This window comes from Mytilus trossulus, chromosome 14 (genome assembly GCF_036588685.1).
Source record: "Mytilus trossulus isolate FHL-02 chromosome 14, PNRI_Mtr1.1.1.hap1, whole genome shotgun sequence".
Lineage (NCBI taxonomy): Eukaryota > Metazoa > Mollusca > Bivalvia > Mytilida > Mytilidae > Mytilus > Mytilus trossulus.
The window spans coordinates 44,545,025-44,564,697 of NC_086386.1; the positions used below are offsets into that span (position 1 = coordinate 44,545,025).

General features: G+C 29.5%; 1 protein-coding gene across 1 annotated transcript; it reads right to left on the reverse strand.

Annotated features, from left to right (window-relative positions):
- Positions 1-136: 136 nt before the first annotated feature.
- Positions 137-17,943, reverse strand: LOC134697048 (LON peptidase N-terminal domain and RING finger protein 3-like). The gene is made up of 11 exons (XM_063559064.1): positions 17,261-17,943; positions 15,782-15,900; positions 14,120-14,242; positions 12,925-13,167; positions 10,416-10,482; positions 9,525-9,704; positions 7,935-8,131; positions 5,523-5,644; positions 5,059-5,229; positions 4,432-4,622; positions 137-3,776 (listed from the first exon to the last, which is right to left on the reverse strand). The coding sequence occupies exons 1-11, from the start codon at positions 17,844-17,846 to the stop codon at positions 3,487-3,489; spliced, it is 2,289 nt and encodes a 762-aa protein (XP_063415134.1). The 5' UTR covers positions 17,847-17,943; the 3' UTR covers positions 137-3,486.
- Between the last annotated feature and the right edge of the window lie 1,730 nt (positions 17,944-19,673).

Genomic DNA, 19,673 nt, shown 5'->3' on the forward strand with positions numbered 1-19,673 from the left:
ATAAACCTTGTGATAAAATTTTATAGATTTATATTCACTTTTAATAAAGTTAGAGTGCGAAAACTAAAAGTATTCGGACGACGACGACGACGACGACGACGCCAACGTGATAGCAATATACGACGAAAATTTTTTCAAAATTTGCGGTCGTATACAAATTGCTCAATAATGCTCAATATTGGGCACAACATTCGATGATGTCAGCCCTAAAGAAATCATTTAAATGCAATCACCAATAATTTATATTAAATCATACAAAAAATAACAACATGTTTATTTACAATAGAATGTTTTGTAAAAATTCAGATGCTGCTTTTCTAGGTCAGGACAGGCATGACAACTGTCCATTTAAAAGCATCCAACATTTAACAGTGTAGACTTTATGATGTGAATTGCATATTACTATTCTGATACGGAATTTTAATCTTACTTAATCAAATTATATAAACAATAAACAACCTTTTATAGATACTTTATACACTGTTTAAAATGTGAATGTTTGATAGTCTTTGTCAAAACCTTTGTTTTCTTAATTATCTGATACAATAGAGGTATGTACAATATAACTGACCAATAAAACTGTATTTAAAGAAACAAATAAGTTTCTCTTTATAAATTGGATTTTAATATCACTTACTGATTATCAAATCATCTGGCCAAAATGTAGTAAGGGGACTATACAACTAACAAATGATACAGGTAACAACACTTTTTTCATGAGAAAGACAGATTTTATCGCAAAATGGATTTTCATGGCAGATATCATTTCATCCACCCAAATTTGTGAAATTAAAGGGTTTGTCAAGGTTAATTTAGAAAACTTTTTTATTCATTTTGATATGTTTTGAATTGTCAACATCATTAATATTTTTAAAGTTTTCATGTGAAACAGAATCAAGGTAATCTGTGTTACTGGAAAGCTTAAAATACCTTTAAATTACATCTTAAAATAAAAATTTGTTATTTAAAAAATATAACTACATAATTTCTACATGGATGATACTCACATAAATTGTTGTAAACCATATTGGTAAAAGAAGGAAATTCATTAAACAACAATTTGTAAGACAAGAAATCAGCCAAAAGTTAATTTGTTTACATTTATAACGTATTATAACTTTGATATTATTTAAGTATTTAAAATAAAATTAGGGTATTGATAGGCCCCTTAATTTTTTTACATTTATTTGAATGCTTTGATTTCTTTCCTAAATTTTTCCAGTGTAACATTTTACAAAGCTACAAAACTTAATACATAAAATTTTATCTACATTAACTGTACAAACAAATAAATAATACTTAAATGTACACAATTTTTGTAGCTTATTAACAACATAATTGATGCAAATAACAGGTCAGTAATACAATGCAAATCTTGAGGACCAGTCTGTTCAATTGTTAAATTATTTTAAAGATACATGTATACATATTATGATCTTCTGTATTTGACAGATTCAAATCATAACAGAAATAAAATAAAGTGATTTACATTTGAAAATCTAACATGTTTTGGCTATTTACTTTCGTAAGATCAAAAAGTGTTAAATTTAAATATATCTTGGTATTACATCTTTCATCTACAAAAATGAGGAAAACATATTCATGGGCATTGCTCTTTGACTTGTTCCATTTTTTTGATATAAACTGCAAGTAAAATCCCATTTCATGTAAGATACGTCAGTTTTCTATATGTTTATGACATGAAACCTACTAAAGGATGACATACCTGCACTTAAATGACAGGCTACAGTAAAATTCCCATAAAAGATAATGGATTTTTTTTTAAATAATAAACTATGTATAATTCTACTTGTTAATGACATTGAAGTTGAATTACAAACATTCTAGGACTTTTTAAGAATGATCGACTGTACTAAACGGTATGAATTTAACTATTTTTTAAACTTTATGTACTCTTATTTTCTTTTCAGAACAAATTTTTCAATTCAAAAGAAGTATATCTTCATGATCTAATAAGAATTTGTTTATGGATATATCTTAATTTTAGTAAAACACAATAAAAAAGCAAAAATAACTGCAATAAATTATCGAATAGTAGACTATCTATTATAAGCACTGCATTGTTTATACATTTAAAGCATAAATCTTATGAATGAGGGCATTAATGGCAAGAAGATGTGAATGCTGGATCATTGAATTTTAATACATAAGGGTTTAATTATAAAAAAAATATTATTCAATGCACATAGAGATTATGAGGTACTGTCAACTCTCCTTAAAGGGAGATATTTGATTTATCAAGGCTTCACTTCTGTCAATAAGAGAGTGTTACTTAAATACCTGAGAAGCATTATATGTTTTAGTTGCATAGGGAAAATTAATGGGAATGAATTTCGAAATTTTTGGTTTCTTTAAATTTAAGGAATTAATGTTTTCTGTACTTTTTCATTTTTAGGTACCATCTATTTTGGCTTAAATTGAACTCTTAATAATGCCTTGTTTATGAATGAAGTTCACAAACTGTTAATAATCATAATCATAATTTAGTCATTACAAATAAATATGTATTTTCTGAAGACGCCCTGGGTATAACTATGTTTGTAAATACATGTATGAAAGTCCACAGTAGTATATAAATTGGAATATCCTGCCAGCCCATAAGGCTTGACGTAATAATTATATAAAAAAAAAATCATAATTTGTCACATTAAGTAAAAAGATATGATAATTTTTCATGTTACAAAAAATTAGATACAATACTTATAAATATTGTAATCGATAAATTTACAAGGTTATATATATTGTGTGGATGATTTTATATCAGCTAATCAATTTTTAAACTTGAACAAATATTTATAAATGTTAGATTATGTATATTTTTTTACAAGGCATAGAAAAAAATGCCTGTTGATTTTATACATAAGTCATAAGAATAAATGAAATATTCTCTAATATAGAGAAAAGTGGTTTTCAACACAGAAAACAATACTCTCTCTACATGTTGAACAAGTCAAGTTTCTCATAAGCTTTTGATTAAAAAACAATGGTGGACATCAAATATTATGATATACTACAAATGTACAAATTTTAAGGATATGTTCATTTTCCTGGTAGTTACAAAACTATACATGTTGGACATCTTTTTAAAATTATGCTGAAATAAAACTGGTGTTGCACAAATCTTATTCCTATCAATGATACAAATTATTAAGAGCTTGATCAAATAATGGAGCTTTTAACCAGCTACAATTTACACAAACATTAACAAGAACCTGATCTTATCTTGATACATGTACATGCAACAGTTGCAACACCAATCTCAATCTCAAGTGAGGATCATTGTATAAGCAAAAAATATATGTTGTTAAAAGTACAAATAAAACATTTTGAATATTTACATTTATATACATGTAATTATCTATAAACATTTTCTTAATAAGAATAAATATATTGCATTAAAATACAAATTCCAACTATGGACAATGTCACGTATAAACCTGAATATCTAGTAAACATGTGTCGGAGTCATTGACTTCGTCTACGGGAACTCATGTATTGTATAACTTTCTTCACGCCCTCCAGGCGCTCTTTTAGTTGTACCATTGCTAAAAGTGATAACTGAATTTGTGGATTTAAAGGTAGAACGGACACTAACCACCACAACCATCTGGGACCATTTGGATACTGCGTGAAATCCTCGTCCAGCGCTGGAAACTGTCCACAATGTTTATGAATTTGTTCTCTTTGAAGGCCAGGTAAAGCATCAAACCAAATCTTGGCAAATTTGTAAACATCATTTTGTACTTCTTTGATTTCTGAAACACAATATTAAATTAAATTATTTGCCATTGTAAAAGACATTAGGCCACACTTAAAAATATTTTGGTTTGCCCAAACCCTACCCAAATGTTGAGACAGTGGGTAGGTAGGTAGGCATTTTCTTTTTTTTTTTCAAAAAAAGAAATTGAAGTATCAGGTGTTAATTAGTCTTCATGCCTATTTGATTAAAAAAACTTCTTCAAATCAGGACAATAAAAGAATTTGAGTGGGCAGCTTTTTTCTGGGTAGGTAGCGTTTGGGCAAACAAACCTATTATTTATTATGGCCTTATTACTGATTTAACAAACCAACAAAACATGATATATCTTTTTATATATTCATTTCAACAGAAACTAAACCTCTTTCAAAATAAAATTTTCATGTGTTCAGTTTACATATCTAATATAATAGATAAGTTCTTTCCTATAGTAACTAACTGGTGATATCTGACTCAAATATAAACCCAATGACAGGCTTTAAAGTAAGAAATTAAAACAACACTTGGGTAAACATCAGTTTTCCATTGCAAACTTAAGTAAACACATATATTGTGGAAAGTGTATAATTATCTGACTTCTCATGTACTAATTAATTCCAACATTGACAATATTCAGTGATATTTTTTTTTTTTTAACATATTATCAAATTTACCTTGGAACCTCTCTTGTGGAGGCATTTTATCAAAGATGAATTCAACTTTGGCAGTATTGTATCCGTCTCTCTTTCCCCGACTTGATACTTTAAATCTACGCCCACCAATAGTATCCACTATAGATCTTCCATCTGGGAAAAATTGAACGTCACGAATCTCCAGCATAGTACCAAAGTCCGAAAAATTATCACTGTAATGAAAAATAATAATAAGATAAATGTACAACAACTTATACCTTATTTAAATGGCTTAAGATGACATTTTTCTTTATAGATTTGTTTCGAGTTATTATTTAATGCTTGGTTCCTGGAACACCATCTGTTTTAAATAATCATTTTTGTTTTTCAATTTGAAGCAAGATCCAAGTGAAGTAATAAAATTTTATGCGTTGTGATTTGTATTCCCTGATAAATGTGTTCCTTTGTTAAAATTCTTTGTCCAATCTAGCTACATGCACCGACATGGAGGTTCATTTATTTTTCTTAGTTGATATTTTGGATTTAAGAAGTGAACTATCTATTGGTATCAGAATGAGTAGTTTTAATTTTCTAATTTACTCTATGTTGAACCAGTTACCATTGCTTTGAACCAACGAACACAGTAAATAAAAAAATAGAGTAACTTACTCATCATCAGTGAGAGTAACAACCATTCCAAACTGTCTAGTTCCAGACTCCATACATTGTCGAATCATCAGCCGATATCTTGGTTCAAAGATATGTAGGGGACAGGCAATTCCTGGGAATGCTTGGGTACATACAAATACTGGAATCTCTGCTGTTCCTTCAACTGACATTCTGTTAATAAAAAGTGGGAAATAAAGTTTGATGTCAAATTTGCTTTGAGAATAGAGGGTACGAGGGGATAGAATCAATGAGACAACTCTCAGCAATTGAACAAAAATGGAGAAAAAGACATAGGTCTTCAGCAAAACCATCTTTTCCTCAATTTCATATCTAATATGTATTGACAACTAATTTCTGAACATACACATTTTTTTAAATATTTTTCCTATTTCTCAAAAACTGTAACTTTTTTAAAATATGATAAATAAAGCTTTTCATGCAAATGAACAACCAGTTGTATTTACCTTGTAAACTCCACCAATTCTTCTTCATGGATTTTCTTTCTTTCTTCATAATCATCAGTGAAGTATGTCCGTAAGATCCCCTGAACAGATTCCGTAACAGACTGTCTTCTCTCTGCCAGGTACTGGAAAAATGAATAATAGACAAAATCAAAACAATATTCTGACCTTTATTTATTATTCTGAATTGTAATGTGTGTATGTATGTAACTTGAAATTGTCATTGACTTTTTTTTAAAGGTTTTTCATTATTTGAGATTTTATAGAGGCGAGTCATTCAAAAGAATAAAACAATAAACTTAAATCTCTTCAATAAATAAAAACCAGATGCTTCGCAGGGCGTAGCTTTATACGACCGCAGAGGTTGAACCCTGAACGGTTGGGGCAAGTATGGACACAACATTCAAGCTGGATTCAGCTCTAAATTTGGATTGTGATTAAATAGTTGACACAGCATAGGTTTCTGACACAGAATGAATGTGTTCTAATGAATTTATTTTTTTTGTTTTCTCTTAGAGCAATTCACTATGCTGTTCAATATTAACCCTCTCAAAAAAATGTTTAAAGAAATTTTCTTTTAATTTATGAAATTTCAAATAAAAAAAATTGAACCCAATTTTTTTATCACATCCCCCTTTCCCTTATTCCAAAACTAATCTCAATTAAAATATTCTAATGGAGTTTGCAACAATAACTACTCATTTAAATACATCATAAAATATTAAGATGTAAAAAAACTGCTTGTTATCACTGAATGGTAAAGATTATTTAAATTTATCAGTTGGTAGTAAAAAGTAAATATACATTGTATATTGTATATAACAAAGATTTAAGTTGATTCTGGACAAAGAAAGATAACTCCAATTAAAAAAAAATCTTGCAATAAGATATTTCTTGCTTACTATTTTGGACAAAGAAAGATAACTCTAATTAAAAAAAATTTTGCTATTTCATAATATTGTGAAATTAGATATTTCTTGCCATTGCACAATACTGTGCAATTGAAAAGACTTGCTATTCCACAATACTTAATATGATAATTTTAGATCCTGATTTGAACCAACTTGAAAACTGGGCCCATAATCAAAAATATAAGTACATGTTTAGATTCAGCATATCAAAGAGGCCCAAAAATTTAATTTTTGTTAAAATCAAACTTAGTTTAATTTTGGACTCTTTGGACCTTAATGTAGGCCAATTTGAAAACGGGACCAAAAATGAAGAATCTACATACACAGTTAGATTTGGCATATCAAAGAACCCCATTTATTCAATTTTTAATGAAATCAAAAAAGTTTAATTTTGGACCCCGATTTGGGCCAACTTGAAAACTGGGCCAATAATCAAAAATCTAAGTTCATTTTTAGATTCAGCATATCAAAGAACCCCAAGGATTCAATTTTTGTTAAAATCAAACTAAGTTTAATTTTGGACCCTTTGGACCTTAATGTAGACCAATTTGAAAACGGGACCAAAAGTTAAGAATCTACATACACAGTTAGATTCGGCATATCAAAGAACCCCAATTATTCAATTTTGATGAAATCAAACAAAGTTTAATTTTGGACCCTTTGGGCCCCTTTTTCTTAAACTGTTGGGACCAAAACTCCCAAAATCAATACCAACTTTCCTTTTATGGTCATTAACCTTGTGTTTAAATTTCATAGATTTCTATTTACTTATACTAAAGTTATGGTGCGAAAACCAAGAAAAATGCTTATTTGGGTCCCTTTTTGGCCCCTAATTCCTAAACTGTTGGGTCCTAAACTCCCAAAATCAATACCAATCTTCCTTTTGTGGCCATAAACATTATGTTTAAATTTCATTGATTTCTATTTACTTAAACTAAAGTTATTGTGCGAAAACCCAGAATAATGCTTATTTGGGCCCTTTTTTGGCCCCTAATTCCTAAACTGTTGAAACCAAAACTCCCAAAATCAATCCCAACCTTTCTTTTGTGGTCATCAACCTTGTGTCAAAATTTCATAGAATTCTATTAACTTAAACTAAAGTTATAATGCGAAAACCAAGAAAATGCTTATTTGGGCCCTTTTTGGCCCCTAATTCCTAAAATATTGGGACCAAAACTCCCAAAATCAATACCAACCTTCCTTTTATGGTCATAAACCTTGTGTTAAAGTTTCATAGATTTCTATTCACTTTTACTAAAGTTAGAGTGCGAAAACTAAAAGTATTCGGACGACGACGACGACGACGACGCCGACGCCGACGACGACGACGACGACGACGACGCCAACGTGATAGCAATATACGACGAAAATTTTTTCAAAATTTGCGGTCGTATAAAAACTGATGAAAATTATGTTAAATGAAGACATTAATTATATCAGTCTAAAATCCCATTAATTTTTATACAACAGTTAATCTTCAACAGGATAAAGTGTATAGATTTACCTCTGCTAAGGAGCTTTTACATAATGGACAAGAACTCTGGTGGTCCAAACATCTATCTAAACATCTACGGCAGAATACATGACCACATGGTGTGGTGACTGGATCATACAACAATCGGTAACACAAGCTACAGTCGAAGTCGTCACGGTTCAACAAATCTCCGGGAATCTTTCTTTCACTTTCATCTTTCAAGGAATCTAAATATAAAAAACAGCACATTTTCAAAAATACTTAAATTCAGACAAATTTAAAAACAAAAAGCCATAAAAAGATGCAAGATAATTCATCGATAAAAATCAGTTAAACAGTTTCTTCAGCATATCATAACAAGGATAAATTAGGGCAATAAATTCTTAACATTATATTTATTTATAGTTGTGTCTAAACAAGCTGAACTGCAAACTTAATTATTCTTAATTAGAAGTTCAAGGATCGGTGTAAATTATAAGGTATTTTAGATTCTTTAATCAAATTCTCTAATAAAAGAAATTAGACTATTGATTAAACTTCCATGTTCACTAATCAAAGGTTAAGTACCAATCTCTTTTCCCTTATATGTACAACATGCTTTTCTGTGTTCTAATTCATTTAATTCACAAGTAATTATAAAAGGTACATTATGGGCAATTTGACACACGTCATGCTTTTCACACGTACAGTTGACAGGTGATAATGTTCCGTCATTTAGTATTATTTCTAATTTTTTTATCCAATTATACAGTTTTATAGGTTCATTAAATGACATTATTTATCACTGAGTATGAAAACCTCATCTCTACATCTATTTATAGACCATATTATTTTATACTCAAAGAACCACACATACATTTCAATTTTTACATGTTTTCAAATGCTTTATCCTAACATATTCTTAACAACATTACTATTTTTGTAGCTACATTTCTTTATAACCAATTCAAAGTTGTGTATGTTCTTATCAGCATAATAAGAATGGGGATGGAAAATGAAAAAAACACTTGTATAAATTCTGTATATACATGATATATATATTTTTTTTTAATTTCCGATACAAATAAAATTTTTATAAATATTTTATAAATTGGGAGGAGCTTTCCTTGAATTACCAGATTACCATTATCTATCATGTGGAATCTACAATTTTGGATGTTGAATGTTTTATTTTATCTTTGTCTTTTGTCTTTAATTTGGTCATTACACCATTAGTAATGCCCTATTTATTTTCAACTAATAAAGAAACATGTAATAGTAAATTATGAAGAAGCATATTATTGAGTTGATGAATAGGCAACCGATGTATCATAATAATGCCTCATTCATAATGTAGATGGCCTTGTCCCAATGTATAAACATGATAAACATGCATATCACTTTCAAATTGAATATATTGAGACAACAAAATAAATCATAAATGCACTGCAATAACCACAATAATATATACTAAACATTGACTCTCTCTCTCTCTCCATGGTTTAAATCATAGTAGTTTCAGTTTACTGAATTCATGTCAAATATTTTTCACTACAACCAGTGATATAAAACTTTTGGGGAAACTGACTTACCACGTTCACTACAACCAGCCATATAAAATATTTAGGTATACAAACTAACCTCGTTCACTGCAACCAGCCATATCAAACATTTTAGCAGGAGGTTCTCTAGATGGACTTAATGGACAGGGACCACTTGGATTTCTTGATCTCTTCAAACTGAGACTTAAATCATCTCTGAATCTTGGATTCTTTGATGGCAAGATAGGGGATGTTGATCTAGAATTTGGAGCTGATGCACCTGTAATATTCAACATAAGGTTATTTTTTATTTTTTACATAATGCCTCGTTCACACATTAAATTGAATTAAATTCGAATTGAATTCGAATCGAATGCGAAATTCGCTAATCACATTCACACACTCTTCTTTTTTAATTTGAAATTGATTCATAAAGCGAATTTGACGCCCATTCCAATTTGAATTAGAATTGATGTTAGGAGTAGGAAGTAAAACATTTCAAATGCGATAGTTAATGCGAATCGAATACGAATTACATGTGAACTCAGCATAAAATGAAAATGAAATCAGGTCATTTTTTTTTTTTTTTTTAACCTTTGAACTTATCTTTAATATGTACAACATTCCATAAAGATTTCATTAACATAGAACTGAATGTACAATATGTGTCCTTTCAATTAAAAAGAAATGTTGGCCTAGTATGATTTATTGATTTAACCCAGTAGGATTGTTTTACAATGCATCGATGGAATGAGATTACAGCTTAAAAACTAAGTGCTACTTTGTTAGTATCATGGCCTAACCTAATAAACACTACATTGCTTTACTTAAGATTGAATAACATCTTTATTTTCTCATCAATTTGTTTGAAAGCAGTATTGGAGATAAAAAAAAATCCAATAAATAAAACTTTCATATGTCATGTATGTACAAAGGTCATTGTGTTAGTAAAAATAGGTAATCAAAAGTCAAGGGTAAATAATAAACCTACATTTTGTTCTTTCATTGCCTTGTTCCATAGCTTCATGTTGGCTGTTTCTATAACAAATCTTTTCTACCTGTCAAAATATATCATACATGAACAAAAAGTTTTTCAATAAAAAAAAAAAAAATTGAAAAATACACATCCTGCTTACACTTCACATTGTACTTCATAAGATGCAAACAAATCATAAATTTATATATATACACATGTATCTACTTTTTAATGAGACTGGTTTAATAAATCTGAAAACTAAATATTTTTTAAGAGGTTCAAAAATGTACATCTCAATGTTCTACAAAGGTAATAGCAATGAACTTCAATATTCTCCCCCCCCCCCCCAAAAAAAAAAAGAATTCCCACTTCCCTCTCACATTGCCTTCTGACAAAAATCCTTTAAATTTTATCCTCAATAAATTCCCATTTTTACCCCCCCCCCCCCTCCTTCTCCCAGTGTCTGCCCCATTAAGTACTCCCCTGTCCTATGAAGTAAATCCCCCCAGATAAGTCAATTTTATCTTCAATGTAATTAATACAGTTGTTGCATTGATATTTTGAGGTTCTCATCCTGATCATGCAAGAAACATTTGCCACTGGACATTAAGCAACCACCAATTAATCAATCTACTTATATTCACAAGAAAAAAGAAACTATGATTCAATGCCTTACATGCCTTATATTTCCTAACCTTTATGCAAATTTACAGAACATTAAACTCATTTGCTGTTCTATTTTTGTATTAACTAACAATTAGTTGTATAACTGACCCAGTTTATGACTTTATTACCTAAACACAGATTATGTCACATGTATGCAACACGTTGAAAGTTAAAGGGAAAAAATCAGTTGTGTGCCCTCTGCCATGCATATGATATGCATAATATATAATGCATCTGCATACAATCTGCATAAAATGTTTTGGATGTGTTTGATACACATGTAATTAACCACTTTTAGATTTTTTTTGAATTTATGAATAATTATCAAAATAAGGGAGGTGACATTGACAATACAGTTTTAAAAATAAATATTTTTAATTATATTCAACTATTTCAGAGGTCATTGATGTCATTAAGGATAAAAACAAACAGTTTATAACTTAAAATTTTATTTGGTAGGGGAGTTATAAAATGTAATGATTTTTCATCATTTTTCAGTTATATTTATAATTAGTCCCTAGTCCCCAGATTTAATATCAATTTCCTGAAGTGTATATTTTTGGTCTAGGAGTATGAGAGTATTTGATTAAGAACTGGTAATTCATCTATATTATTAATCTTAATTATTCTATTTTTTAAATCTAGGCAAAATGGTTGAACCAAAAGTAAATTGTATTTATGAAGTCTGCCCAATAATTATTCATGAAACTTAATGAAAGTTCATGACCTCTTATCATATGTTTATGTAAAATAAAAAGATCTGATGTTTCATAACCAGCACAATCTAGATGCATTTCAAAGAAACAAAATTGTTGAAGCAATGATTTTTTTTACATTTATTGTATTGGATCAATTTGCAGACATCAAATAAAAGTTCTTATGCAATATTGCAAGCACAGTGTTTAATAACGTGTTTATGTAACTTGCTTATAAAACACTGATGGTAATTATCAAGCCCACTTATATATACCTATAACAAATTTATGTGACTGCATGTTCATAAATGTGACTTCTCTGATTACTCAAGGCTACTTAGAGGGGATTATTTGATTATTCAATCCAAATATATGATTATTACAGTAGTAAGAGGATTTTTCATTATTTAATTCATGAAAAATCCAAGAATAATATTTTCCAAATTAATCTTCTAGTATTTATTTGCACAGGTAAAATAATTGGTAATTCAGAATTACCGGTAAACCCTAAGTAGGGCCTCATAAAATATGTTATATAGGCATTGATATTATATTTATGGCTATCTGAAGAACAAATTATCTAATATCAATAACACATATATATAATATCTATAACATGTATAATGGAAGCTGTGGTCATGTAAATAGTTTATGTAATTCAGTGTAGGTAAATGCTGGATAATAAATGGACATTTACATCACAAAATGTCACTGGACATTCATTCATTATGCATGTTATGTTTTGAAGATTTTATCAGATATTATCAAATTGGTTGCAATAAAAAATAATACAACTTCCCAGAAAACTTTTACAGAATTGAATTTAATTAATTACCAGCAAAAATACATTTTCACCCTTATATATATATCAACAACAGTATTCATGGTATCCAGATACAGTTTTTGGTTTTATATTTATATATAGATACATGTACATGTAAAACTAACATACTAAAGGTCAAAGGACTTATCCAATAAGAAAAAATTATATTGAATAAAGTCAAAATTGTTTTCTAGTAATAGCTGAAGTCTAATCTATTAAGATTCTACAGTATACATTTATAATTGACACAAAAGCTGACTTTCAAAATTTAGATATATAGTAATATAAACTACACAAATATATCATTCAAAATTAATACTGATTATTGTATTTCACTTACCCTGCCTTGGTTTGGCTTCTGGTCCATGTTCGATGACCCTTCAAAATTTGTTGCAGCTTCTAAAGTGTCATTTATAATATTTTTTAACTGCATAACATGTTCCATTGTAACAGATGGATGAAGCTGAGTGGTTTGGAAGTTTGACATTATAAGTTGCTGCAGGACTGAGGGATGCATCTGTTGGTGTAGAGCTGCTGCCTTTGGATCATCCGGAGGAAGAGGTGTGATTATTTTATGTAAAGCCTACAATATAAACATTTGTTATAATGAAAGAATATCTGTACATTCAACAAAGAAGATGTGATATGATTGCCACTTTAAGAAAACTCTACACAAGTGACCAAATGACACAGAAATTACCAGCGACAACCTTGTATGTTTGAAATCTTTATCATTATTAAGGGAATTTAACATTCAATTAGGCATTGATTTCCACTTTCATCACTATTCAGCTATTTTGTGGTGGTTGGTTTTTATTTGTGGCGGAAGTCAGTGCCAGGAAAATATTATTGACCTTCGATTGGAAAACCTGAGGCTACAAGGTTACTAAGAAATTTCTATTTTAAATTCATGTTTACATGACTAAAATTAGTTATCAGTTGTATAATTGACAGCCGCCAAAAGGCACTAATAACCCAAAAGACATCTTCATTATAATGTACAAATAGAACAACAAACGGTTTTCACCTACAGAACTAGTTATAAGACAAAGGTCTTCATGTACAAATGTATTTAATATGTCTAAAGTTCTCAATCATCCATTGAATATGCATATCAAATATATAAACAAAAACAATAAAAGAAGTGTTGTAATATGAAATATGAACACTCAATATGAATATAAATCAAGGATCATAACAGTCAAATTTTAAAAGGTGGTGCTTACAACAATACTAAAAAAAGTCTATTTCAAAAGTTGAAAAATATCTAATATTCTTATTAGTTTTTGTAATAATGGTAATAAGTTTAATATTCATATATATATATATATATTATATATATATATATGTAAAGCATGTATCTTAATTCAAAAGACAGATCACAGATCTCATTATCATTATATAAACAGTCACTCGTACTATACATATTTACATGTAGAATTATTTTTTAAACTTCTTACAAACAGTTTTCTTTGACTGTCCATACAAAATGTATGTGAAACATAACTTTGAGAAGAGACATGATATAATTTTACCTTAGATAGATAATCTTTAGCACTAGCTATGGAGGGATCCAGGGCAAGACATTGTAGTAATGCAACAACAGCATCTTCATACTGATCCAGTCCAAACAGGGCACGTCCTTTTCTAAAGTATGCCTAATTTTTAAAAAAAATGAAAAATCAAGTATTAGTTAATAAACATAAATTTAAGTCAGTCTCCTACATGTATATAAATTAAAATCTGATAACATATGATGTGTACTTTTTTGCTTGGTGTACATATACATGATAAACTCATGAAGAAACAACCAAACAACAAAAATAACCAAAAGAAATCTGGTGGTGTTATCATATTCTTGATTTTCAATGCAAATGTTGTTTTATACAAGTATTCAGCTGTTGTCTATTCTATGATCGGGTTGTTGTCCCTTTGACACATTCCCCATTTCCATTCTCAATTTTATTAAACAATGTATGGATTTTAATTGGAATATGGGATAACATATAGAAGAACGAACCAATTACATTTACCATGTGAAACAAGGGGAAACTAGTGTGAAACACAGAAAATAGCAATTAACAGTTTTTTTTCCTTTTGATAACGAAACTATTTATATATACGTTGTAAATAAACATGTTGTCATGATTATGACACCTCGTTCAATTTTGAACAGCTTTATTAAATATTTTTCTAAACTATAGGAAATAAGCTTTAGGTATAAAAAAAAATATAATATACTGGTATTAACATGATTAACCAAGTCATTTTCAAGTTGGCAATAAAAACTGGCAATAAAAACTGGTATATACTGGCAAAAACAAGTACATGCCATGGTCAATTGAATAATTAATAGAACATTATAATTACTATAAAAACAGTCCCTACCACATAATCAGCTAATAAAGGATAGATATAGTCACAGGACAGAAAGACTACATTGTTCTAGGAAAAAAGCCAAAATCAATTACAAAATGTACATGTAATAATCATGATAATGCTTGTTTGAATATATACATATAGAAAGGAAAATTGCTGAAACAATGCCTCTTTATACGATAAATTAATTGTGACTTGTTCTGATCATGAAATTGTTCATAAAAATGGTTAAATAAAGATTTATAATATAACCATCCAAAAATACATGTATACTTGTGTATGTCTTGGCACCATAAGGCCAGTCTCACCACAAAACTACAACAGCCAGCTTGTTATGTTGACAGTATTAGTCAATAGTCATGGGTAATACATGTATGAAAGTGTTTTAAAAAGTTCTACTTCTTTAATAAATTGAAATAAAAAAATACTTCTTGAACACAATATAGATGGACTGCAGCAATAAAGTGATTTTAGAATAAAATATCAACATGATCAAAGAAGAAAAGGAAAACAGCGGCCATTAGAGTATATATCAATTAAACTTTACATTCCCTACATTTAAAATAATTAAATCATGCTGTTGAATAATCAGAAATTAATTTATTGTCGTCAAACCTTTAAAAAGTAACTTTTATTCAACAATTATTTAGAGCTGTAAATTTGGCTTAATTCCACATAATTCTAATTACTTTCCAAGAATAAGATTTCATACATATAGTTACAATGTATTTGAACTAATGACAGTCAAATAGTTGATTTATTTGATTTTCATGAATCATTTAGTTATAAACTGTAAGTTTTTTTATAGAAATGCCTACCTTTGGCCAATCAGGTCGTATCCCGATAACTTTATCTGCATCTTCAAGAGCTGCTTTATAATTTTCTAACAATGCGTAGGCATGTGATCTGTTGCTGAGGGATAAATGATCTGTTGGCGCTGAAAAGTGAATTCTAATATTAATACATCTTTTTACTACATATTTACTATTTAGATTTCTGGGCAGAATGACAAGAGAATCTGTGTCGCTTGGTCTTTTGACATCATACAAAAATTGCTTTTCTGTTTAGTGTTTGATATTTTCTATTGTGATGTCAAAATTTTACAGGAACCTTAGTGATGTAGAGAAATAATTACAGACTATTATGATAAGGTACATGTCTATACATGTATTTTTGAAAATGTAAATGTAATAAAAGAAAATTTTGAATAATAAAATTGAGAAAGAAAATGGGGAATGTGTCAAAGCAACAACAACCCGACCGTGTCACCGTAGAGTAGACAACAGCTGAATTTTCATCCGATAAATGATATAAAATAATTTTAATTAGCTACTATTTGTTATAAACTGTCTTGACTGTATACATGTGTTACACTCATGAGATACCGAGTACATGGAGTATGTATATTATCGTGATTATGTTTTGATGGGTTTCATATTATAAATGAATCTTTATTCTAGTTTCAGTGTACATATATTTCAGTTTGTATACACCATGTACATGTAGTATTGTGAGGCCAATCGTTTGTTCCTTCTTTTTGTAACAATGTTTAAAAAATCGTTTTCAAATTCAGTGTACATGTAATAGAGAACACCTTATTGCTATTTAGAAATACATGTACATGTATGTGCACCAGTTGACCAATTGCCAAGAATCTGCCTAACTTTACCTATTCATGAGGTCATACAACAATCACTTTTCAATTGCGATGTCAGTTATTTTGTTTTATGGCCTCAACATTTTACAGGAACCTTAGAATGATGTTCAAAAAGAGATAAGGTGTATATTAAATGACCCCAATATCCTAAATTGTTTGTTAAAACTTGGAATTGTGTGTTTTAATTATAAATTAATGTTGTGACAAGTCTTAAAAAATATATTACTGTTTACATGCATGTAAATCTGAATCAATACTGCAATAACAATATTCTTCTTCATCAGCTCAGAAAAAGGCTGATAATTTGCATATTTATATAAAATGTCAAAATATAACTAGCAACCATACTCTATAGCATCAATAGCTATACATTTAAGTTGTAAACAAGATATGTGAAGACTTTTAGGTTGTACATTAGATCATCTAACATTAAACAATTCCGATTATAATCTGTATTATAAACACATGCACATACACTGTTTTCTCCATAAGTAGGTCAATATGTCAAAAACTGGTATTTAGAGCTAATACAGAGCTAGGGTACATAGAATAAATCTTGTCGTAAACCAGGTGAAAGTTACTTCCGGGATAAATGTTATGAAACAAAAATGTGACGTTACACAACTACCCGATTACTTACCCAATTCAAGGGCCTCAGAATATGAAACTATTGCTCTTTCAAACTTATGTCTTTCCATGAAAGTGTTTCCTTTTGATTTTAAATCGGCGGCCCTACATTCAGAGGGAAACCATTGTTGAACAACCCGTGATATCAAAAAGTTGGTTTTTAAACGTGACACATTCAAATAATAATGTGCTACACCACAGTTTTTACATGATTTAGACTGGCCCTTTTCTAGACAACTCCTACAATAGGTATGTCCACATGGAATTGTCACTGGTTCCTTAAGCAGGCCCCTACATATTAAACATGTGAACAAGCACTGTGATTGTTTAAACATTTGCTCTGGATTTTTTTCGCCTTTTACACAGTTCACTAAACTAGTCACCAAATGTTTTAATTTTTCCGGCGATATAGATCCTAAACGAGAAGCACTAGAGTATGTTTCAAAGGCCTTGTGAAACTGTCCTGTTTTGGCAAAGCTATCAGCTAAACCCAAATATAAATCCACTGACGGTCCATTTTGCGATATTGTACGCTCGAATATTTCCACAGCCAAAAGAAAATTGTTAGTATTAAACGCTTGTCTTGCCAGATCAACCATTTTCTACTTCCAACATAGAGAAAAGCTACACGCTAGATTGACATTTTTCTCCACGTTATCTAATGGTAATATTTTTTTTTTACATAAGTCCACGTGACGCTGTACGTGGTTTACGATTGGACAATAACTATAGTTTATTGTCAAGGACGTATATTTATATAAACAGAAATAACGGGGTTATACAACTGTCAATATTGAGAAACGTTCTTTTATTTATATTTTGATGCAAATGAAAGAGGTATTAGTGTTTTATGAGAATTTTGTACGGGTTTACAAAAGATGAGAAGTAATTCACACTGTAAATCTGTCAGTGCAACTTTTAATATCGAAATACATCAGAGACACATAATGATAATATTAAATTGATAAAATTGATTCCGAAAATTATATTTTGACTTATCATAATTATATTTCATCAAGGATTTGTATAGTAAGAAGGTCTTACTATACAAATCCTTGATTTCATTTAGAATTAATAATAACATTGTAATAAATTGTTTGTAATTATATTTTCTGCCCTTTAAAAATTATCATTTAGAAAAATAAGAAAAATATAGGGATGACAAAAATAGAATAAATTTTGAAACGGAACAGTTAGGCCTACATAAAATTTTAAAAAGTGTAAATTGACCTGTAATGGTTTATTTATTATAATTGTGTTTAGAGGGAAAGTTGTCTCATTGGCACTCATTCCATATCTTCTTATGTCTCTTAAATCAATTTTGTTAAAATTTTGCAGAAAACGCGTTCTAAAGGGAAAACACAGGTGCTCTAAACTTGATTTGAAAATTATAGAAATTCAGGACCTCAATACAGGCTGTGATATAAAATCAAGGTAATTTATACGGTGTCATTAGACATTAATTTTTCGTTACATATATACATATATATAAATTGAATGTGTGTGGCAATACACATTTAAACAAATAATAAATTACTTATCAAAACAGCTATTTACAGATTTAAATGTGTACTTATTTAAGCTAGAGGTTAAAATATTAAAACAGTATCGACCTTTTTTGGCCATTTTTCAGAACTATAACTCCTACTTCACCACATACGGCGTCTCATTGACTCAGTGAATGGCCGAGTTATTATAAAAAGCTGATAAATTGTCGTCACAATTTTTATATATTTTTCATTGCGTACACCATTGTACACGGCCAATACATTTGAAACTATCAATTACCGAGCAAAAGACAAATCTACAAATTAAAAAAAAATTTTGCACAATCCTAATCCATGTCACGATATAGTTCAAGTTCAAGTTTAAGTTTATACTCATAACAGTTGCCAAATCAGTCACCCACATTTCAAAGTGTAACAGAATCGGGTCATGACTTATATATATATATATGAGATAAACAGCCGACCGATCGGTAGTATAGCCAGATCGATAGTATTTTTTTTTATAAAGATATGATTATAAGTAGATTCATGATAAAATAAGTTTTCATTTTGAGACCCCGAAACAAATTGAAAATAATCTAACGTTCTCCTTGTCCTCAAGGAAAAACCCTTACACAAATCCCTATCTCTCTCTATATATATAGTTTTCATTCATGATATAAATCAGCCCGCGCCAAGACGCTTGATGCGTGAAATGCGAAAGCCATAGGGGAGGCCAGGGTATACTTCACTCTATTTGTGATAAGGGTTGGGGTCCGACCGTGAGACATCCAATACACCAGATTTTGATAATTTTTAATATAACGAAAAAAATACCTATCATTTATTTTTGAAATAGCTTTAGCTATAAATATAACGTAGACTGGTCACTTCACGGAGAGTTGAAATGGTATTAACAAGCATCTGATGCACAAGCGA

Coding starts and splice junctions, on each gene's coding strand:
- LOC134697048 (XM_063559064.1), bottom strand. CDS start 17,846: ATGGTTGATCTGGCAAGACAAGCGTTTAATACTAACAATTTTCTTTTG. Junction 4,623..5,058: donor GTTACTCTCACTGATGATGA/GTAAGTTACTCT, acceptor TTTTCATTACAG/TGATAATTTTTCGGACTTTG. Junction 3,777..4,431: donor TCCACAAGAGAGGTTCCAAG/GTAAATTTGATA, acceptor ATTGTGTTTCAG/AAATCAAAGAAGTACAAAAT.